This window comes from Coregonus lavaretus, assembly GCF_964263955.1.
Source record: "Coregonus lavaretus genome assembly, chromosome: 17".
Taxonomy (NCBI): Eukaryota; Metazoa; Chordata; class Actinopteri; order Salmoniformes; family Salmonidae; genus Coregonus; species Coregonus lavaretus.
Genome location: NC_140004.1, coordinates 17553537 through 17577345, shown reverse-complemented (window position 1 = coordinate 17577345; position 23809 = coordinate 17553537). Strand labels below are relative to the sequence as shown.

General features: G+C 43.1%; 2 protein-coding genes across 4 annotated transcripts; both read left to right on the top strand.

Annotated features, from left to right (window-relative positions):
• The first annotated feature begins 2051 nt into the window (after positions 1-2051).
• LOC311145102 (cytochrome c oxidase subunit 6A, mitochondrial-like) lies at positions 2052-13724 on the top strand. Its single transcript, XM_084181287.1, has 3 exons — positions 2052-2236; positions 13066-13214; positions 13416-13724. The coding sequence occupies exons 1-3, from the start codon at positions 2134-2136 to the stop codon at positions 13503-13505; spliced, it is 342 nt and encodes a 113-aa protein (XP_084037413.1). The 5' UTR covers positions 2052-2133; the 3' UTR covers positions 13506-13724.
• A 158-nt stretch (positions 13725-13882) lies between these two features.
• Positions 13883-22279, top strand: LOC311145101 (BLOC-3 complex member HPS4-like). Of its 3 annotated transcripts, none has more exons than XM_084181286.1 (13): positions 13883-14129; positions 14432-14512; positions 14667-14757; positions 14903-15046; positions 15361-15468; positions 18366-18482; positions 18683-18777; positions 18878-18950; positions 19167-19306; positions 19493-20237; positions 20429-20555; positions 20903-21014; positions 21196-22279. In XM_084181286.1, the coding sequence occupies exons 2-13, from the start codon at positions 14472-14474 to the stop codon at positions 21365-21367; spliced, it is 1965 nt and encodes a 654-aa protein (XP_084037412.1). In that variant the 5' UTR covers positions 13883-14129; positions 14432-14471; the 3' UTR covers positions 21368-22279. The 3 variants fall into 3 exon arrangements, with proteins under 3 accessions (XP_084037412.1, XP_084037411.1, XP_084037410.1); XM_084181285.1 differs by having other exon boundaries at positions 13883-14134; positions 14428-14512; XM_084181284.1 differs by having other exon boundaries at positions 13966-14129; positions 14428-14512.
• The last annotated feature ends 1530 nt before the right edge of the window (positions 22280-23809 follow it).

Genomic DNA, 23809 nt, shown 5'->3' with positions numbered 1-23809 from the left:
CTATTCGTAAGGGATAAATGCAGACCATCTACATTATCTGGAAATAATGGACAACATAGTAGGGCCGACACGCCACATGTTTTAGGTATTCAAGGACCTGCAACAGACTAACATCCTGTCCAGGGGGTGTACTTGTACATCAAACTGCAGAAACAGGAGATAGGCTGCCTTTTTATCCAGATAATTTATTGGGTAGAGCCATCTACATACCTGCACTCCTCTCTGCCAGCTGAATCATCTCCTGCTCCTCGGGGCTTATGTTCTCTGCAATTAAAACACGTCCTTGGTCACCAGTCATCAAGGTTTCTTATTATTCCTGGTCTTGGAGATGTTTGAACATGTTGTTCTAGCCCAGCAGTAACACATTGATAAGCCAATCAAAGGCTTGATAATTGGTTGATACTAAGCTTGTCATGCGTATTAGTGGCAGTGATTAGCTAGAATTAAAATGCACACACACACATTACGAACTCTCTCCCACACAACTCTCTCTGTGACAGTCCTGGCATATCATACCTAGCTACCTAGTTAGTTAGCTGTATGTTCTAATTAGCTAGATAGTTAAAACATTCATGATGAATGGGCAAGAGCTACCGTATAGCTCAGCAAGAATTCAAAACGCAAAACAGTCACCTAAATTCGCTAGTTATCTTGCAGCTAACGTAGCTAGTTATAGTTACCAACAATGACGAGACAGCCTACAGGGAGGGGGGTGAGGTCTCTGGGTGTGTGGTGCCAGGAAAATAACCTCTCACTCAACGTCAACAAAACAAAGGAGATGATTGTGGACTTCAGGAAACAGCAGAGGGTGCACCCCCCTATCCACATCGACGAGACCGCAGTGAAGATGGAAAGCTTCAAGTTTCTTGGCGTACACATCACTGACAAACTGAAATGGTCCACCCACGCAGACAGTGTGGTGAAGAAGGCGCAACAGAGCCTCTTCAACCTCAGGAGGCTGAAGAAATGTGGCTTGGCACCTAAAACCCTCAAACTTTTACAGATGCACAATTGAGAGCATCCTGTCGGGCTGTATCACCGCCTGGTACGGCAACTGCACCGCCCGCAACCGCAGGGCTCTCCAGAGCGTGGTGCGATCTGCCGAACGCATTACCGGGGGCAAACTACACGCCGTCCAGGACACCTACAGCACCCAATGTCAAAGGAAGGCCAAAAAGATCATCAAGGACATCAACCACCCAAGCCACTGCCTGTTCACCCCGCTATCATCCAGAAGGCGAGGTCAGTACAGGTGCATCAAAGCTAGGACCGAGAGAATGAAAAACAGCTTCTATCTCAAGGCCATCAGACTGTTAAATAGCCATCACTAGCACATTAGAGGCTGCTGTTGCCTATTGAAATCACTGGCCACTTTAAGAAAAGGAACACATGTCACTTTAATAATGTTTACATATCTTGCATTACTCATCTCATATGTATATACTGTATTCTATAATATTCTACTGTATCTTAGTCCATGCTGCTCTATCATTGCTTGTCCGTATATGTATATATTCTTAAATTCCATTCCTTACTTAGATTTGTGTGTATTGGGTATATGTTATGAAATTGTTAGATATTACTTGTTAGATATTACTGCACTGTCGGAGCTAGAAGCACAAGCATTTCGCTACACCTGCAACTAAACATGTGTATGTGACAAATAACATTTGGTTTGATTTAATCTACTGAGTAGTTTTAGCCTTAGTTTAACATCCATTAGCTTACCATTCATTTTTACAATGATATTTTAACGTTAATATTTATTAGTGTACTTAAAATCGCTAATAAATGTAGGAAATTGATATAGCTAAATGTATGCAACTGCGAAATTAGCTAGCTAGCTAATAAATGTAGGAAATGAATTAGCTAACTACTTAGCTACCAGCAGAAGGCTACATGTTCATTTTGTGCTTGTGCGGCATAACATTCTGCGCTCTGATTGGTTTGACGCAGAAAATAATGCTGCGCAGTGATTGGCTTGAATGTACAACGACCAAGGGTAGCTTAAAGAGACAGCTACCTTGTCCCTGGGTACGCTCTGATTTGACCATTTACTGTGGAGCTCCATAAGCAGAGCACGTTTACCCTACATCACTTCCGTTCATCTGATCTGTCAGAAAGACAGCGAAAATGATGTTGTTTGGAAGAATTTCGCAAGCCCTCCTACGGTCCTCAATTATCCAGACCCGTCAACTCTCTGCCTCAGCGGCCCATGGTCATGGAGAGCAAACAGGTAAGCCCACACAAACATTGCTTAAAGGAAACGATTTATTAATGACAAAGCATAAACATTTGTTTGAAGGACATGATTCCGTAGTGACCTTGCTAGTTAGCGAACGAAACGTTAGCGCGAGGCAGCGTAATAACCGCCAACGTTAGTAATGTAACTAGCTAAGTTAACGTTAGCTACAGGAACTTGGTAAATCAACCACATACACAGGACTCGTTGGCAATTCAAGTCCCACCGGACTCGTTGGCAATTCAAGTCCCACCTATACCCATCCTATACTAGCCAGATGGCTTCTAACTACACTACATGACCAAAGGTATGTGGAAACCTGCTCGTCGAACATCTCATTCCAAAATCATTACATTTGAGTCATTTAGCAGACGCTCTTATCCAGAGCGACTTATAGTTAGTGAGTGCATACATTTTTCATACTGGCCCCCCGTGGAAATCGAACCCACAACTCTGGCGTTGCAAGTGCCATGCTCTACCAACTGAGCTACAGGAGGGCAAATAAGTTGTATTTTTTTAGTGATCCAATTGACATTTTAGTCATTTAGCAGACGCTCTTATCCAGAGCGACTTACAATTAGTGAGTGCATACATTTTTCATACTGTAGTGTGACTGATAGCTTCATCTCTTTCTTCTGCCAGCCTGCGCAGCCCATGGTTCACTGTTGCAATTTGTTAGAATGATCAAGTGCACCCAGCCTGACGTCAACCCCTTCATGTATAATAACTACGGCTGTTGGTGTGGCTTGGGGGGGACTGGGAATCCCAGGGATGAGTTGGATCGGTAACTGAATTTCATTAAACTTATGTTGGACATCATCCCCAGGTTTTTGTGTGTATATCTCAAACTCTTTACTTTCTCCTCTTTAACTCTCAGGTGTTGTGAGGTCCACGACCACTGTTTTCTTTCGAAAACAAGGACATTTCTATGTGACCCCAAACTTTTGAATGGTAGTGTACATGTAGGTAGAGTTAAAGTGACTATGCATAGATAATAAACAGAGTAGCAGCAGCGTAAAGGGGGGTGGAATGCAAATAGTCTGGGTAGCCATTTGATTAGCTATTCAGGAGTCTTATGGCTTGGGGGTAGAAGCTGTTAAGAAGCCTTAGCCTTTTGGACGTTGTTGCACATTTAACATGCTGGTAGAAATGAGGTAAAACCGATGTAAGTTTCCCTGCATTAAAGTCCCTGGCCACTAGGAGCGCATCCTCTGGATGAGCGTTTTCCTGTTTGCTTATGGCCATAAACAGTTCATTGAGTGCGGTCTTAGTGCCAGCATCAGTTTGTGGTGTTAAATAGACAGCTACGAAGAATATAGATGAAAACACTCTTGGTAGATAGTGTGTTGGTGTACGTTAACATAGCTCGCTAAGTAGCTAGTTTAACATTGTTAAATTAGCTAGCTAGCTAGCCATAGTGTGTTGAATGTTTCATCTCAGACCTAGCTAGCTAGCTAACGTTAGCTCATTATTTTCAGGCAATTAAGAAACCCAATGTTTCAAATGTGTTTCACAATTGTGATTAACAATGTCATGGAGATCAGTTATATAACTAGTAGCCTTGCCAGAAGATCCACTGAGCTGAACTGGGGTCAGAACCAATGTTCCCTCTAGTTTTTTTCAGCACTGAGCAAATGTAAGGTCTGCTGAGCGCAAACTTGAACATTGTGAAATTTCAGTGCAACTTCCAGCGCGGGTTTACTGTGAACACTGAGGCTGTACCCACTTTAAGTTAGTTTTAACAGTGGCAAAGTAGGCTACTGTGGCTATTTGATCATTATGTAGGCCTACCATCAAAAACTATGGGGAAAATGCATCTCATAACATTTTAACATGGAAATAGCTATTCTATCATTAAGCCTACAGTAGCAGCCAATGTGTGGAGTTCAATGTAGGCCTACATTCCATGAGACTTTTGAAGAAAATAACATGCGGGGCTTGACATTAACCTGTCCTTCAGACAAGGTGACTGAAAATGTTGTTTGATGCAAGAAACCACTTTACAAAATAAAATGCATTATTATTCCCATACCATTATTACAGAGAAACAGACATTATGCTACCCTCTGCCTATTGGCAACTTAGCTTATTCAAGCCTGTCTCAAAATACAACACTGCCGCTTTAAGACAAAAATAAGTTATTTATCTGACTCACTTGTCTAGAAATGTAGACGTTTTGTGCTCTTGTAGGAAGCAAGCGCTCCTATTGCTGACTACAAATGATCTAAAACTGGGCTACTAACTAGCAAACGATATTATAAAAATGTGCACACGTGGCTACATGCAGCTCTCGCGACCGCTCATGCTGTAAACACAGTCCAGTTCAAAGTAAATGGCATAGATCCATATATGGCTGTGTTCTATTTAAGCAATACGATCCGAGGGGGTGTGGTATATGGCTAAGGACTGTTCTTATGCACGACGCAACGCGGAGCGCCTGGATACAGCCCTTAGCCGTGGTATTATGGCCATATACCACAAACCCCAGAGGTGCCATATTGCTATTAGAAACTGGTTACCAAAATAATTAGAGCATTACAAATACATGTTTTGTCATACCCATGGTATACGGTCTGATATACCACGGCTGTCAGCCAATCAGCATTCAGGGCTCGAACCACCCAGTTTATAATTGCATATAGGCCTACTGCAGCTCTGATTGTTGATGCTGCACTGGTCTGTGTAGAGTATGGGCTGAATCGTGCTGTTCAATGCAATAGTATCCTACTCTCGACGCGTTCTGCATACAACAAAATATCTTGCATAGTTTGTTTCGGTATGTTGCATTGAAAGTGGCTAATATTGCATTGATTCAATCACAATTGCAACAGTAAAGGGAAACGTTGATAGTGCTAACAGGAAAAACTCTAGAACAGTGGTCACCAACCTTTTCTGTGCCAAGATCACTTTCTGAATCAAAATGCATTTATCTACAGCTCACATTTTCTTTTTTACATGACTTAAAAAACGTAAGCCTATGCAACATTAACCAATTAAAAACAGTACTGTAGCTACAGTGAGGGAAAAAAGTATTTGATCCCCTGCTGATTTTGTACGTTTGCCCACTGACAAAGAAATGATCAGTCTAATTTTAATGGTAGGTTTATTTGAACAGTGAGAGACAGAATAACAAACAAAAAATCCAGAAAAACGCATGTCAAAAATGTTATGAATTGATTTGCATTTTAATGAGGGAAATAAGTATTTGACCCCCTCAATCAGAAAGATTTCTGGCTCCCAGGTGTCTTTTATACAGGTAACGAGCTGAGATTAGGAGCACACTCTCTTAAAGGGAGTGCTCCTAATCTCAGTTTTTTACCTGTATAAAAGACACCTGTCCACAGAAGCAATCAATCAATCAGATTCCAAACTCTCCACCATGGCCAAGACCAAAGAGCTCTCCAAGGATGTCAGGGACAAGATTGTAGACCTACACAAGGCTGGAATGGGCTACAAGACCATCGCCAAGCAGCTTGGTGAGAAGGTGACAACAGTTGGTGCGATTATTCGCAAATGGAAGAAACACAAAATAACTGTCAATCTCCCTCGGCCTGGGGCTCCATGCAAGATCTCACCTCGTGGAGTTGCAATGATCAATAGAAACGGTGAGGAATCACCCCAGAACTACACGGGAGGATCTTGTCAATGATCTCAAGGCAGCTGGGACCATAGTCACAAAGAAAACAATTGGTAACACACTACGCCGTGAAGGACTGAAATCCTGCAGCGCCCACAAGGTCCCCCTGCTCAAGAAAGCACATATACAGGGCCGTCTGAAGTTTGCTAATGTACATCTGAATGATTCAGAGGAGAACTGGGTGAAAGTGTTGTGGTCAGATGAGACCAAAATGGAGCTCTTTGGCATCAACTCAACTCGCCGTGTTTGGAGGAGGAGGAATGCTGCCTATGACCCCAAGAACACCATCCCCACCATCAAACATGGAGGTGGAAACATTATGCTTTGGGGGTGTTTTTCTGCTAAGGGGACAGGACAACATCAAAGGGACGAAGGACGGGGCCATGTACCGTCAAATCTTGGGTGAGAACCTCCTTCCCTCAGCCAGGGCATTGAAAATGGGTTGTGGATGGGTATTCCAGCATGACAATGACCCAAAACACACGGCCAAGGCAACAAAGGAGTGGCTCAAGAAGAAGCACATTAAGGTCCTGGAGTGGCCTAGCCAGTCTCCAGACCTTAATCCCATAGAAAATCTGTGGAGGGAACTGAAGGTTCAAGTTGCCAAACGTCAGCCTCAACCTTAATGACTTGGAGAAGATCTGCAAAGAGGAGTGGGACAAAAACCCTCCTGAGATGTGTGCAAACCTGGTGGCCAACTACAAGAAACGTCTGACCTCTGTGATTGCCAACAAGGGTTTTGCCACCAAGTACTAAGTCATGTTTTGCAGAGGGGTCAAATACTTATTTCCCTCATTAAAATGCAAATCAATGTATAACATTTTTGACATGCGATTATTTTTGTTGTTGTTATTCTGTCTCTCACTGTTCAAATAAACCTACCATTAAAGTTATAATAATAATAATATGCCATTTAGCAGACGCTTTTATCCAAAGCGACTTAGTCATGCGTGCATACATTTTTCTGTATGGGTGGTCCCGGGGATCGAACCCACTAACCTGGCGTTACAAGCGCCGTGCACTACCAGCTGAGCTACAGAGGACCACGACTGATCATGTCTTTGTCAGTGGGCAGACGTACAAAATCAGCAGTGGATCAAAAATACTTTTTTCCCCTCACTGTATGAGATTTGTGCAGTAAGCTATAGGCCCAATACATTATCACTGGATATTGGCTTTGCTTGAATTGCCCTGCCAAATGTATTATTCGGGCCATTTCAAAATAAATATATATATTCATTTTTTTTAACATTTGAGGTAGTCAATATGATCACACCGGTAATAGGTCCGTTGTTATATTACTTGAGGCACAGCTGAGTGAGCATACATTTAAATAGTTTTATTTTACTGGGCTGATGGTGCCTGCATCTGATGGTCAGTCTCAGCAGAGGGAGAGAGCAGCAGACTGAGAGTCCGCCTCTCAACATCCGTACGCACTCTCTTTCCTCTACTGACCAAAAAGGGACACAGTCTTCCAGCTGATAGAGAAACTCGAGTCTCACCGCATTATTAACAACGCAAGCCTATAGATACACTTTCCCACTCATTCATTACTACTGCAGTATTTGTTGTATCGCTGAGTGGAAATGGGAAGAACGCACATTTTATGGCTTATAAAAGTGTTAAATACATAGTGTTGACAGTGCTGAGTAAGAACTTAAACATGAACTCATAAAAACAGCAGCTCTTTGCTGTATTCGTTGACAGTCTCTAGTGATGGTTTTGAAATCTCGCAGTATCAACTTTGCTGTAGATTTATTTTTGCATGCAGACACGGTAATCTGAGCCATCCGATTGGCCAGCGGTAGGCTTATAGTGCACTTGATTTGCTCTCCGGGCCTGCCGGGAAGGCACAGTTTGTACCTTCAGACACATTAAATGGTTCAAAATGGCAACCGTTCGCCTACCCGGCGTGCGGGGCAGCTGAATCTGGTGCACCTACCGCCAACAGCCCAAGACGACCCTAAAAATAAATAATAGGAACACAAGGCTTTGTTTGTTTACAGAAATGTTTGATCGATCGACTAGGAATGGCTTGGAGATCGACAAGTCGATAGCGATCAACCGGTTGGTGACCACTTCTCTAGAAAGTTGAGTGAAGTTCAATCTCGTGCTTCTCTCATGGGTTGATATTTCTTCTGCGTGGCAGTCTCGGGGCTACTGTGCGGCAGTCTCGGGGCTACTGTGCGGCAGTCTCGGGGCTACTGTGCGGCAGTCTCGGGGCTACTGCGCGGCAGTCTCGGGGCTACTGCTCGCCCGCAGCTTAGAAGGAACATTGGTCAGAACGCAATCATGGTTGCATTAAGACACCGTGGAGCCGGCGTGAGATATGGGTCGGAAAACGTACCTCAATGCAGGGATGGGCTACGCCGCCGCACTCCAAATGTTACCTTTATCCACACTGCTCCATCGAGAAGATAGAAATACTTCTAATGCAATTAAATAATACTTCTAAATACTTCTAAATACTACTAAATACTTCTACTTCTAATGCAATTTTCGTCCTAATGCTAGCTAGCAGTAGCCACCGCAGCCATTTTGGAATGGCAGTGTCAGCCAATCTGCTCTTTTTGTTGTTCAATGTGAGTGCCATTCCATAATGTCTGCTGTGGCTACTGCTAGCTAGCATGAGGACGACAAGGGCAGTTTTCCAGGAACACTAGCAGTATTTCAATGTAATCGATGAAGCAGTGTGGTTAAAGGTAACAGACATTTGGAGTACAGTGGCATATCCCATCCTAGCTCTCAAACTCTAGGTGGCGTTCTCCCTACAGTTTTCAGCTGTTAGCTTCACCCACGACTGGCTCATGTGAACTACAATCCCGACACTGTGTTTTAACGTTTAGAAATGTCAATCATCGCTTGCAATACGGCTTTCGAATCATATGGCCCTTTCATCAGCGAGAAAGAATCCTTCAAATAAAAAAGACGCACTTACTGTAGCAGTTTTGCACAGATCCAGATAGCTAATTAGCACAGGTGGTTGCCTCTTTTCCATAAACAAGCGTTGTAACATGGAGATATGGCCATGTGGGAACACTAATTTTTTTATTATTTCTCGCTGATATGAAAGATAAGGTCCTTATGCTTCCAAAACCATACCGCAAGCAATGTTAATGTTCAGACCGATAAAAAGGGAAACCTAGTTAATTTTTTGTTCTTTAATTAATCTCTCCTGGTTTGTCTTTCAAGCATCCACGTTGGTTTGCATCTTCCTGATATCCAATAAGGAGGGGACTTGCAGTGCGTGGCGCGTCTCAAATAGAACCAAGTAGGATGCAAGAATTGAGCCTAACGGGTAGCCAGCAGCCTTACTTTCCCGTTGAACTCATCTTTCTTCTCGAATCCGCAGGACATAAAACAATATAGAGGTAAAATGGATATCGATTTGAGACATGACATTTAGTATTTTCATATTTTAGTATACGCTTTTCATATTAATTTGAAATTCCTGTTATATTTCAAAGGTTTCTCACAAAAATGTGCGTTTTCTGTGAAATGTCAACTGAGCACTGAGTGTATACCAAGCTTTTTATTTTCAAAGCCTTTTACATTTAATTCAGCTCATGTCATGCTAATTTAGCTTTTTGCGACCGGCAGAAACAACTTTGAAGACGACGACCATAAAATGTAAAATCCTCAAAAGTTGTTACGAGAAACATATTTTACATTTTAGTCATTTAGCAGACGCTCATATCCAGAGCGACTACAAATTGGTGCATTCACCCTATAGCCAGTGGGATAACCACTTTACAATTATAAAAAAAAATCATTTCTTTTTTTTTTCTTAATTTTTTTTCTTTTTTTCTTTTTTTTTGGGGGGGGGGGGGGTAGAAGGATTACTTTATCCTATCCCAGGTGTTCCTTAAAGAGGTGGGGTTTCAAATGTCTCCGGAAGGTGGTGAGTGACTCCGCTGTCCTGGTGTCGTGAGGGAGCTTGTTCCACCATGCACCGCTATGTCAGAGCTCTGTGCTTATGATCATATGTATTGGGTTATGAAATCTGACTTTTTGGATAGAGCGCATTCGGGAAGTTTTCAGACCCCTGCCCTTTTTCAAAATGTTACGTTACAGCTTTATTCTAAAATGGATAAAATACATTTTTTTCCTCATCAATCTACACACAATACCCCATAATGACAAAGCGAAAACAGGTTTTTAGTCATTTTCGCAAATGTATTAAAAATATACAGACCTTTATTTACGTAAGTATTCAGACACTTTGCTATGAGACTTGAAATTGAGCTCAGGTTCATCCTGTTTCCATTGATCATCCTTGAGATGTTTCTACAACTTGATTGGAGTCCACCTGTGGTAAATTCAATTGATTGGAAATTATTTGGAAAGGCACACACCTGTCTATATGAAGTCCCACAGTTGACAGTGCATGTCAGAGCAAAAACCAAGCCATGAGGTGGAAGGAATTGTCCGTAGAGCTCCGAGACAGGATTGTGTTGAGGCACAGATCTGGGGAAGGATAACAAAAAAGGTCTGCAGCATTGAAGGTCCCCAAGAACACAGTGGCCTCCATCATTCTTAAATGGAAGAAGTTTGGAACCACCAAGACTTCCTAGAGCTGGCCGCCCGACCAAACTGAGCAATCAGGGGAGAAGGGCCTTGGTCAGGGAGGTGACCAAGAACCCGATGGTCACTCTGACAGAGCTCCAGAGTTCCTCTGTGGAGATGGGAGAACTTTCCAGAAGGACAACCATCTCTGCAGCGCTCCACCAATTAGGCCTTTATGGTAGAGTGGCCAGGTGGAAGCCACTCTGCAGTAAAAGGCACATGCCCGCTTGGAGTTTGCCAAAGGCACCTAAAGGACTCTGACCATGAGAAACAAGATTCTCTGGTCTGATGAAACCAAGATTGAACTCTTTGGCCTGAATGCCAAGCGTCACGTCTGGAGGAAACCCGGCACCATCCCTACGGTGAAGCATGGATACTGCAGCTCTGATTGGTTATGGCGCACCGGTCTGTGTAGAGTATGGGCCTGAGTCGTACCTGTCAATGCAATAGAATCCTACTCCAATGCACTCTGCCTAAAAGAAAATCTCTTTCATAGTTTTGTTTCAGTATGTTGCACTGAAAGTGGCTAATATTGCATTAATTTGATCACAATTTGCACAGTAGAGGGAAACGTTGATAGTGTTAACTAAAGGGGAAAACTAGAAAGTTGACTGATGTTCAATCTCGTGCTTCTCTGCACGGGCTGATATTTCTTCTGCGCAGCAGTCCCGGGGGAGCTGCGTGCCCGCAGCTTAGAGGGAATATTGCCGATAGGTACTTAGCGCAGTAGGAGGCCCTTCCTTCTCTTTCTAGAACAAGACGTCCCTGCTGTGTATCGACCTGGTACCGACGAACCTGTCATTTTCTACTTGTAGAATCGCAATGCTTGTCAGTGGCCGAGAACTTGACTTTGAGCCAATCGGAGAGCACAAACCTCCACGTCGGGGAGCCGACAGAAGTGACAAGAAAAATAAAGAGGGCACTTTTCCCGGTGTAATCCACCCCCATTTCATCAGAGTTATTCTAACTAAAACAAAGCTGCATATTTTTTTTCTAGATCAAGTCTATACATATTTTACATATAGCTAAGGAGTTTTGTGCATTTTTTTGTTGGGTTCAGTTTGATAATGTGCACATGCTCGTTAGCTAGCTAACATTAGCTTGCTAACTGAGCCAGGCAGTCACACACTTCATATGAAACGATTGGGGTGGTAAGTGCAGCACAATGCACACGACACTAAATGCTTTACCAAGCTAGCTACTGTTAGAAATTGCGTAATTCAAATCTGGTATTGGAATAAGAATCAAGAGATCTTCAATCCAAGCTTAATTTATTATATGCAAAATGTATGTATGATAAGTATGAAGGTTCGTATATACGGGTCCGCTGAGATACCACGCAGGGCACTCAGAGAACTAAACCATTGTTTACAGGTTCTTTCTCAAATACTCTGACAGAGAGTTCCCACCTCTTCTGTTGGCCAATCAGAGTAAAGGACTGAGTGTGGTTTAGACTTTACTCAGCCAATCCGTTGGTGCACGGGTTGGTCCCAACCCCTCGGCGCTCCACCCCTTGGCGCTCCACCGTTCCCAGGCATAAGTTGCTATCATAATAACCTGTGGAGTCAGCACCCAAAAGACACCCCTCCAATCTGTACTCCATGTACCCACGTTCAAGGACGGTTTCACAGACAACAAAGAGAGAGTGTTCGTATCTGTAAGAAATACAAGTCTTATCTGTCCTACCCCTAATGTTCCTTACATGAATCACAGCCTGTTATGTGAAACAATTTATATCAGTATAGTACAAACCTATGCTTATCATTAATGCATTCCTTCTAAGTTATTCATCACATACAGATCCAATTATGAGAAAAATAGAACCCAACACTACCTAGCAAGATGACAAATAAAAAATTTAATTCACACCATTATCCCATACTGCTAGTTCGCGTTCTAGCTAAACAGTTCGCATCGCCATTTAGCACAATATAGCTAGCTAACTTCTCCACTGACTCGCAGCAGCTTCATTCGAAAACAAATCCATTGTGATTTAATTATAATGTTGCTAGTTATCTAGTTTTGGCCATCTGGTTAGTATCAACATGGGCTTACTGCAAATGCTAGCTAGCAACAGCATTCGCGCAGCTTGCTAGTTAGCTTACATTAGCTACAGCAAGCACAAGCCAAACGAGCTAGTGCAACCTGGCATGTTTAAACAAAGCAAATCTGAAGTAAAACTGTTCTGTGAACAAAAAGTTAACTGCTGACACCCTGGGCAGAGTTGCTAAGTACCTACCTATCGGCAGTCAGATTTGTGTGTCTGACCTTTAAAATTAGGCAGGAACCAAGTCAGAGGAGGTTCTTTGGAAATGGCATCTCAACAGTACATAACCTGCACCTGTTGCACTTTGGTGGTTTGGTTGCCTTTGACATTGACACACGCAGAGATTGAGATACTTGATCTCAATGGTTTGTACCCCTGTGCACACATTTTAAAAGGAAAGTGGTTAGATTTAGCATTCCAGTGTGATCAAAAAAGCATGTTTTCATCATGTATCGGTTACATCACAATGTGAAAAACTGAAAATAAAGATCAAATGTATTGTTTAAGTGTAAAAGCCTTTGCTTCAGTGTTACTCAAACATGAAATTCATTTTGTTCTTTGTTTCTTCTCCAGCCAGAACATGGAAGATCCTCTCCTTTGTAGTTGCCCTTCCGGGGGTTGCAGTGTGCATGTTGAACATGTACCTGAAGATGCAGCACCATGCTGCACACCATGTGGAGCCCGAGTTCGTCCCATACAGCCACCTTCGCATTCGCAGCAAGGTCTGATTCAAAAAAAAATGTTTTATGTATGGCAAAATACTAAATGCAGCCAAGTTATTGTTGCAAAACACATCTCTCTATGATCATATACTTTTTGGGATTATAGTCTCTGTAATTTTGCCTGGAGTATTTACACATTTTAATGTGCCCCCTGTTAGTTGAATTTGTCATTATGTTAACTTGACTCTTGTCTCTCACCAGCGTTTCCCATGGGGTGATGGCAACAAGAGCCTGTTCCACAACCCTGAATTGAATGCCCTCCCTGATGGCTATGAAGGACGTGACGAGTGAGATCTCTCCCTCCAGACCACCTCATACACTGGGACCAGAGTCTTCCCTCAATTCTTTACTGTTACTAGACCACACTCTCCAAACAGTTTACTCTCCTCTATTCCATAATGTTTACCTATGTGCACTTGTCACAAGGGACTCAATGTTAGTTAAATTTTTCTGGACCATTTAACACAATGTGTGCTTAAACTTAACTAAAATAAATATTACCGAAATGTGTGTGTTGTCATTAACTCAAAAAATTTACACTATCAGGTGGTTTCTAGTGTCTGTTTCTCTATCGATTAAGTCTGCTATGTTTGGAGTGACAAAAGGAGTTTAGAAATTCGTATTTCAGAACGACGCACTGTTTGACCCTATTTGCTTCCCCTTCTTTCACATGACTAACTTCTTGTGACTCGCATTCTTCTAGCAAGCGAGTAGCTATAGCGAGCGAGTAGCGATCGTTAGTTTCTCTGTTTTCAATTGTCTATCAAATTGTCTGTAACAAAGGAGTCAAGTTTTGAAAAGTTACGAAATTTGAAAGTATTGTTGTCCGGCTGAGATGGCAACTTTAAATGTATTACTTTGAAGACCTGGAGAAAGACTGCGTCAACATCATTTGGAAGCAGCTTGATAGGTTGGGTAAGGTAAATGTCAGCCAGCTGGTAGCTTGCTAGACATGAAAATTCTGATTTGTGAAATTACGCTTCTAGCTAACGTTACATGCTAGTAGAAATACTTTAGGCTATTCTGTTCAGTGTGTGGTCTTACGTTTTTTAATCAAGCAGTCGCTAATTGCCACCGGTTGGTACAATAGCGAAGGCATGGCATATCAAATTATGAAAAACAGTAGGCCTAGCTATCTGCATTGTACCTTGCTACGATATAACATTCACAAGTAATGAATGCACTTGTTTTATTAATCACCGGCTTTATAAAGGTAGGGAGTGTGTGGAGGACAGACTGAGAGAAGAAGAACAACCAATGGCAGCTATGGCTGAGATCATTGTGCCTGACTCAAGAAGGTGGGACTGTCACCTCTGATCTGAGGTTCTATTATAATTCATGCCCTTCATTGAATTCCTATCCTTTTTTTTCTGCCATACAATAGTCCCTACTTGGTTTTCTAATGTTAGTATGGGTATTTTCCACTCAGTCAGATTTCTTGGTGATTTGCAGATGCATCAACTTCTTCCTATATGATGGGTCAAAGGTCAAGGGTGAGGGTGACCCTACAAGAGCTGGCATCTGCTACTTCTATCCTGAAGAGGTAGGGACGTCAGAAGTGTGTATGTGTTCCCTAGATGAGATTATTGATACTGTGTATTAAGAATGATGACTTGATTGTATTAATGATCCCCTACCAATTGGATGAGTAGAGTGAAGGATGGTTCTTTGCCTTTTATTTCTTCCAGACGCCTCTGGATAAGCAGGAGCTGCTGTGTGGGCAGCTGGCAGGCGTGAGCCGCTGTGTCTCTGAGCTCTCCTCCTCCCCTGTACGTCTGCTCAGGCTGCGCCGTAGCAAGTTCGCCATCCGCATGAAAGACAACTTTTTGTGGGTGAGTTGCGCCATAATCTTGTTACAGACACTTCCGCCCGAGGTTAGTTGCCCCGTAGCCTGGAACCACACCACACCACATCATAGTGCATAGTTGTCATATATGACAAAGTCTATAACATATCTTCAGATGTTTGAGCAAAAGGTTACAGATAAGGTGCTATGGTCTTATTGATACATTCACCGATATCTCGGATGGATAGACTATTGTAATGAGAATGCTCATCCCCTAAACCGGTCTTTCTTTAGTGATGTTTTTGTCTATCCATCCCCTGTGTATATGTCATAATTACTCTCCATGTTGCCCTCCCTCAGGCCTTAAGCTGTTCATTGGAAATACCAGACGTCAGTATATGTGACTTCCTGGATCAGCTGATAAATCTCTTTAGTTTCTGTAACGGCCCTATCCGCCAGAGCTACCAGGTACATTCATCTCTAACACTTAATAGTGATGGGAAGTTTGCGTATTTTTACTGACTGGTCTTTTCGACTCATTCAGTCAAAATAAGAAATCTTTCGACTCCTTTTGTTCATTTTAATCAGTAATGCCCAGAACACGCAGGACCTCCTACCGGCGAACGATGAACTGAAATGTCGTCAGGGCCGGTTCCCCCGGTGGCCCTAAGCGACCGCTTATGTCACTTATGCCTGGAACCGGCCCTGACGACGTGAACGAGAGGCTTGTAGAATCATGACTCTTGAGTTTTCAGTTCATCGTTCGCCGGTAGGAGGTCCTGCGTGCCCCCTATGGTGAACGAGATGTGACCTCCAGCGCCCCCCCCCCCATTTGATTTTGTTAGCCATTCTCACTCAGATATCATATTAACATGGCATAAGTCATTACAAAATGTGTAGAATTGCATGAAATTCACTTTAAAACTAAAGAAAATTATCTCCACCGTCAAGAAGGGGGCCACTAAAATTTTTGCCGTAAGGTGGGGAGTCCCCCAACCCAGTCTCGCTTAGGGCCCTTAAAAGGCTAGAGCCGGCCCTGCATGTGGTTCACCATAGGATGCTTATTGGAGCTGTCATTTGTGACACATGTAAAAGTGTGCTTTAAACAATGTACATTTGTTGATTACTAGGAATACAAATAAGATTATTTCTTCATACGTTTGAAACGAGGTCTACTTGTGGGCGCAACCGGACTAGATTCTGAGCTACTCTTGGCGGAAAGCATTGCTTGACTGCCGTGAGGGTGATAAGCATAATATTGTCAGAACTGCAGCCCTCCAAACTATTCGTTTTCGAGTGTGTTGAGCAGAGGCTGTGTATGTTTTGGTTCTGTAAAGCTGTGTCCATCATAACATTCAATAATCAATTCATTGAATTAATTATTGAACCATGCAATCAATTATCAGTTCTAATAAACATGTCATTTTGCTCTTTATGCTGCCTACAGCATGGTCTGTTTTCCTTCGCGTAGGCCTATATATGACAGACAGTTGGTAGTCGGATCGCGTCTCTGGAGCTGCTGAGCCAGAGGAGCATGTATCAATCTTGTTGTAGGATTCATTGCGGCCAGCTGATCAAACGAAAGACTAAAATGAACGAGTCACTCAGAAAAAACGAATCCTGACTCTCGAGTCAGTAAAAAGAGGCGTTCAAAAATAAATGAATCGTTGCGAACTGCACATCACTAACACTTATCTTAGCTGTGTACAGTCGTGGTCAAAAGTTTTGAGAATGACACAAGTATTGGTCTTCACAAAGTTTGCTGCTTCAGTGTTTTTAGATATTTTTGTCAGATGTTACTATGGTATACTGAAGTATAATTACAAGCATTCCATAAGTGTCAAAGGCTTTTATTGACAACTACATTAAGTTTATGCAAAGAGTCAATATTTGCAGTGTTGACCCTTCTTTTTCAAGACCTCTGCAATCCGCCCTGGCATGCTGTCAATTAACTTCTGGGCCACATCCTGACTGATGGCAGCCCATTCTATGCTTGGAGTTTGTAAGAATTTGTGGGGTTTTGTTTGTCCACCCGCCTCTTGAGGATTGACCACAAGTTCTCAATGGGATTAAGGTCTGGGGAGTTTCCTGGCCATGGACCCAAAATGTCGATGTTTTGTTCCCCAAGCCACTTAGTTATCACTTTTTCCTTATGGCAAGGTGCTCCATCATGCTGGAAGAGGCATTGTTCGTCACCAAACTGTTCTTGGATGGTTGGGAGAAGTTGCTCTCGGAGAATGTGTTGGTACCATTCTTTATTCATGGCTGTGTTCTTAGGCAAAATTGTGAGTGAGCCCACTCCCTTGGCTGAGAAGCAACCCCACACATGAATGGTCTCAGGATGCTTTACTGTTGGCATGACACAGGACTGATGGTAGCACTCACCTTGTCTTCTCCGGACAAGCTTTTTTCCGGATGCCCCAAACAATCGGAAAGGGAAATTACTTTACCCCAGTCCTCAGCAGTCCAATCCCTGTACCTTTTGCAGAATATCAGTCTGTCCCTGATGTTTTTCCTGGAGTGAAGTGGCTTCCTCGCTGCCCTTCTTGACACCAGGCCATCTTCCAAAAGTCTTCGCCTCACTGTGCGTGCAGATGCACTCACATCTGCCTGCTGCCATTCCTGAGCAAGCTCTGCACTGGTGGTGCCCCGATCCGGCAGGTGAATCAACTTTAGGAGACGGTCCTGGTGCTTGCTGGACTTTCTTGGGCGCACTGAAGCCTTCTTCACAACAATTGAACCTCTCTCCTTGAAGTTCTTGATGATCCGATAAATGGTTGATTTAGGTGCAATTTTACTAGCAGCAATATCCTTGCCTGTGAAGCCCTTTTTGTGCAAAGCAATGATGACGGCACGTGTTTCCTTGCAGGTAACCATGGTTAACAGAGGAAGAACAATGATTTCAAGCACCACCCTCCTTTTTAAAGCTTCCAGTCTGTTATTCTAACTCAATCAGCATGACAGAGTGATCTCCAGCCTTGTCCTTGTCAATACTCTCACATGTGTTAACGAGAGAATCACTGACATGATGTCAGCTGGTCCTTTTGTGGCAGGGCTGAAATGCAGTGGAAATGTTTTTTTGGGATTAAGTTAATTTTCATGGCAAAGAGGGACTTTGCAATTAATTGCAATTCATCTTATCACTCTTCATAACATTCTGGAGTATATGCAAATTGCCACCATAAAAACTGAGGCAGCAGACTTTGAAAATTAATATTTGTGTCATTCTCAAAACTTTTGACCACGACTGTACAGCAATCTGTCATATCCATATCATGTCCTATTTTCACATAGATGTGTGTTAATCAAGGAATTGTTTTTTGCTAATGCTAAATATGCCTCCCTCTGATTTGCATTGCTTTAAGATGTACAGTCAGGAAGATTTAGCTGTTCGATGGACCCGGTACCTCTCCCACTTACAAGGAGGTGCCACTGAACTGCACCACATCTTCAGTGTCTTGAGCACCATTGACTCTACACATGTAAGTAATAAGAAGTCTGTTGGGCATGATATCGGTAAGGTTTGCTACCTCAGATAATATCATACGGTTGCTTATTTTATTAAATTCACTCATACAATTACTATGTATTCTATCTATTTCATTTATATTTTTAGTTGATTTACTTCTGGCCTAGCCTGGCAATTATTTCCTTGTTTCATGCATGTCATTTTGATTCTCAGATTGACCCCCTTCTCCTACTCAAGGCTGCCCTCATTCTGCAGGCCTGTCAACGCTGCCCCCTTGTGTTAGCTGGTTGTGTACTTTACTGTGGGAGGTAAGCGGTCTGACCTTTGCAGCAGCAAAGTGCTGGAATAGTTAACCACAGATTAGAACCAGACACGAACTGTATATATAAACGTGTCTTTGCTCCATAGGGTTGTCAGCACACAGATGCCCCCTGATCTCACAGTGAAAGTCATGGTTCATGAAACGGAAACATACAAACAGGTAGATAACAATGGCTGATAATTTAGGTGCTTCTCTCATTTGAGATTTTAATTTGATCTTGTGATCATCTTAATTAGTTGAGATTCGTTGGGTTGTTGTATTATGCATCAATATCTTAATACAAAAGCTATACTTAAGATTGTTTTACAAAGTCAGCAGTTTGTTTAGTCACAGGCCTCGCCATACATTTTTGCTTATGCTTATATATTGCTCTAGGACCAGAGACCCAATGGACTGAGTTCCTCCAGCTCTTCTGGCAGCACTCCTCTATCTAGCCCAGTGACCTCCACCACTGTGTTCCTGACCGCCACTGAACTACAGTATCTCCGCTCCTCTCCCGTGGACAGAGAATCCAGGTACTTCACCCCCCTCCACTGTATAAAGTATATCCTTTTCTGGTAAACAATAACTAGAGTGAGTTACAAGATGTTCCGTCCTGATACAGTAAGCTCAAAGCCAAGTGAAAGTGAGGGTTAGACAAGTTTGGAATGGTTGCCTCCCTGATATGAGGGTAAATCGTTGAGCCTCTGTCTGTCCTGCAGATCCCAATCTACCCAATCTACTCCAAAGGAAGTAAACCGACCTAGGAAGTCCCGCCTCCTGTCAAGAACCCTATCTGACACACCAACCACTGATCTGCTTGACCCAGACCCCACCCACTACGCTCCACTATCCCTCCATTATCCCTCCACCCCCCAGTCAACTATATCTGATGAGTTGCTATTTAGCCCAAGTCCTTCATTTCACACTCCTGGCCCTCTCAGTCCTTCACCTATCAAGGTCGCTCCAAAGACCTCTGGTCATACCTTGTCCAATGGAAAGCTGTCCCATGAGGTGGAGGAAGGTGTCACAGGAAGTTTGTACGACCACAGTTTTAACAGCATAGATGGTGGGAGAGATGAGTCGGGTCTTGCAGGAGGAGGCAGGTCAATGCAAAACAAGGACCTGCGTCACGTCAGTGGACAGAATGGAGGTAGTATTGTACTGGGTGGAGAGAAAGCTGGAGCCCTCAGGTTCAGAGGTCAGGAGTCCCCAGAGCCTGGCAGTCAGAGGATGGGGAATGTGGCAGAGAAGGAGGTGTTTAAGGAGAAGGAGGGACAGGGGGGTAAAGGTTTACTGCAGGCTGACACTTGTGATGTGCCCCCCAACTCTTCTTCACCCTGTGAGAACTCTATAGAGGCCCCTCTGCTCCCCATGTCGTTGTACCAGCACAGGGTGAGAGGGCTGGTACTGGCCCTACTGGTGGAGCCAAAGTTCCACAGTGACACTGCAGCCACGGAGGAAGTGGTGAGGAACCTTTGGGGAATATGGGAGGGATATGAATGTTTGTTCATGCATGAGTGTTCCACAAGAGTTTCCTCCTTTTGGACCACCACCTGTGTTCAACCGTTATGAAATTAAATGTCTACTATTGCCCTACATGTTAGTACAGCAGTTTGATATTTGGTCTACTGTCTCATCATGTGGTTTATGCTCAGTATCACAGCAGCCTGGCATCTTTGAACGGACTGGAGGCACATCTGAGGACCACTGCTCCAGGGGCCCCCGGCCCACATGGACCATACACCTTTGCACACTTTGACTGTATACAGAACACGCTCACAAGTGAGGCTCTAATATTCTCAGAATATTAATTTTTTCCACCTTTGTCTGACCCTTACCTTTTCCCTCTCTCTCTTTGTCTGTTTTTGTCTGATATTTATGGAACCATGTCTTTCAGTTTCCCAGTGTTGACCTACTGTTAGAGTGAGTAGTAAGCTCCGTGCTTTGCAGTAGCTGATTGGGATGTTTTGGGGCATTTTGTGTTAGCTGATTTGGATATTTTGGGGTACTTACCGGTCATTTGAGCAACTAGGACCCTGTACACGATCTCAGGCTTTTTTCTTGCATGGTTGATTGTCCTCCATGTTTGTGTGGTATTTGTAACGAGTGACTGCTGTGTGTCCCTGCAGCCAACCTGTCTGGCAGGCCAGGGGGAGCCCAGGAGTGTTCCTTTGTGAGAGCCACATCACTGCTCCACTCGCATTTCTCTCACACTGAAGCTCTGCAGGAGGCTATTGTCAGGTCAGTATGACAAGCAGTGATGGAGGGGGCTCTCACCATTCGTTACTCCTCAAGACAGATAATGGGGGAAGGGGAACAGAGGCCATCATTATGTCGTTTGTATTATCTGAAAAGATAAGTCCTTGAGTGTTTTGGCATTGAGTTGTATGTATAATGTTTATACACAATGTTTATACCACAGGAGCGCGGGTACAGCTGTGTACGGGACCCGCAGTGTGGCCCAGGAGACGTACTTCCTGCAGCAAGGTGGAGCGTTGAGAAACTCTGGTATTCCTAACCACCAGGACAGCGCTTTCTCTCTGCCCAGCAAGGCCCGACACAGATTAATGAAACATGGGGTAAACCTGCTCTGACTGACCGTGGCAAGGAGAGTTCCACCAGCACCTTTCTCTACTCAGTCACTGCTCTGAATATGATCCTATTTAAATTCAGTTCAAACACTGTACTTACACTGATCCTTTCTGCCAAGGTAATATAAGCACTCTAAAGAATTATAGGAAGTTGGATGTATTTAGCTTTTTCTGTTATTGCGTGGAGTTTAAGAAATGTCTGCTTTATCTGTAATGTCGTCACTTGTCTGCTTTGCTGCATGGTTCTTTCGCTATCTTGGTCAGGTCATTATTGTACAACAGAATGTGTTCTCAATAACCAACATGGTTAAATAAAATAAGCTATTTACCAGAATTGTGGTCAAGTCCTACACTGTGTTGTGTTAATGTGCACAGGGCCATGGTCTTTGTCAAACTGCAGACATTTTGCACAATATATAATGAAATTCCAAACCAACACACCACATGAGCTTATACAGAACAAGTGGTGTTGTGTAACAAATACTTAATGTACCAACTTCATGACATGGCTGCTGGGTTTCCTAATCACTGTAATCCTCTTCGTTTGGATGAAGAAAATCGGCTACCATTGAATCCTTTACCACCACCCACAAATGGGTTTTAATCATGTCATACCCATAGATTACATACTGTATGTAGAAGAAAAAAAACTATTTAATTACAGATATCATGTAATTATTGTGTACTCTTGGATTTCCTTATGGGGTTGATTTTGATCATTACTCAAAAGCCATTGCATAAACTCAATGTGATACTCTGAATAATAAGCACATCAATGCTTTTCCAATAATATCATATTTACAAAGACTGCAGTTTGCTAAAAATGAATGGCTGATTCTTGAAAAAAATATTTTTGTCAATACATCTTGGTCTTATGGCAAGCACTTTTTCTTCCAAGTAAACTATTTCAAATGCATGTATTCTAATGTGGTTATTTACAATAAATCCACCGATGTATGGATGAATTAGTAAATTAACTATATGTTAATTGTCTTGTCTAAATAAGCTGCACATTGTACTCTAAATTATAGGGGCCACCGTGGTCCCTATAGTGCCATATGATACGGCGCCCGCAGCACTTTACCAACACTAAAGTACGAACACCAACCCAACTTGTTATCATGGTAATTATATTGCTTTGGGTAAAGTGGAGGAACAATGACTCAATGTAAGTTGACATGGAATGTAAGATAATTTGGGACTGGATAACATACAGGACTGTCTACGTGCGAAATCTATCCATATAGAAAATAACCTCGGTTTCTGTGCCTTTTGTGTGTCTTGTAAATGATGGTCTAAATATAGTGTAATTAGGGTCATTAGACACGTAGCTGAATTTGAATGACTGGAGTAGGTGTTCTCGGGGTGCCTTATTATGCAAGCGAATTTTATGGGCCAGTGGGGTGCTAATGGTTGGTTAGGGGTACGAACAAAACAGGGGGTGGAGAAACATAATTAAAATTGTAAGTGGCAGAATGTCCGGCCATTTTCAGCGTAAGGGCATACCCTTTAAACCACGGAGATAAGCGGTCCTTTTCAGAAACACTGCACCACTGGACGGAGCTGGTACAACTCTAGTGGAGCACTCCAACTACGGACCCACCACCATGGCTTTTACCGCCTTCTCTTGGATTGCCTTAATTTGTCTATCTATGACTACTCATTTAATTGGAGTACAGTGTCGCGCGGTTAAGGAGTTACTGTCAACGTCATCCGCTTTTCAGGATGGACACAAGACTTTACACACAGATATCTTGAGACGGTGGCGACGGGAGAGCGAGGCGACACAGCGGCAACATTGCGCACTGTTGGCAGTGCCTTGGATGGAAACCAACGCGCTCCCGATGGATTTGGCACAGCTACATCGTCTCCGGGTGCTTTCAATGCCCCAAGGAGGTTTACGGCGTGCAGTCTTTCCAGAGCAACCGCTATTCCGTTTTGTCAGACGGGTCTATCATTGCTGTCAGTTACGTTTCCATTGCAGAGGCGTCAAGGGGATTCAGGGTCGTATCAGTGGAGGTAGGAATCTAAATCCAGTCATTTGAAGTAGATTCTCAGCCATTTATTGTGCCAACTCTTGGACTAAGTAAGTAGGCCTATGTAGACAGACATACAATAAAGAATCTCAATTCAAAGTGCTTTTTAGACTTGGGTTTTATAGAAAATAACATTCATTCTAGTGAGGAATGGGGCCACTGTCACATTCTGAGTGGTACTTCTTTCATTTAGGCCTTACATAATGATTTTATTTTTCCCACTAGATACAGACATGGAGTTCCTTCTCAGTCAGGATGTTCTGTCAGTGACAGTTATGAGAGCTGAGATTCATCTCCATGTGTTGAATCCTCAACAGCTGAACATTGAGCCTGTTCTTTCCTACATGGCAAAACGCAAGCTTCCCACACGGTAAGAGTCCTGGTTGACATGATTGCACACTTACTTAGC

What these genes read in the sequence shown, in the direction of transcription:
- LOC311145101 (XM_084181284.1), top strand. Translation starts at nt 14,063, where the DNA reads ATGTATTACTTTGAAGACCTGGAGAAAGACTGCGTCAACATCATTTGG. An exon ending in GCTACTTCTATCCTGAAGAG is followed by an intron (nt 14,758 to 14,902) that starts GTAGGGACGTCA and finishes TATTTCTTCCAG; the next exon opens with ACGCCTCTGGATAAGCAGGA. An exon ending in TGAAAGACAACTTTTTGTGG is followed by an intron (nt 15,047 to 15,360) that starts GTGAGTTGCGCC and finishes GCCCTCCCTCAG; the next exon opens with GCCTTAAGCTGTTCATTGGA.
- LOC311145102 (XM_084181287.1), top strand. Translation starts at nt 2,134, where the DNA reads ATGATGTTGTTTGGAAGAATTTCGCAAGCCCTCCTACGGTCCTCAATT. An exon ending in TGGTCATGGAGAGCAAACAG is followed by an intron (nt 2,237 to 13,065) that starts GTAAGCCCACAC and finishes TTTCTTCTCCAG; the next exon opens with CCAGAACATGGAAGATCCTC. An exon ending in ACCTTCGCATTCGCAGCAAG is followed by an intron (nt 13,215 to 13,415) that starts GTCTGATTCAAA and finishes GTCTCTCACCAG; the next exon opens with CGTTTCCCATGGGGTGATGG.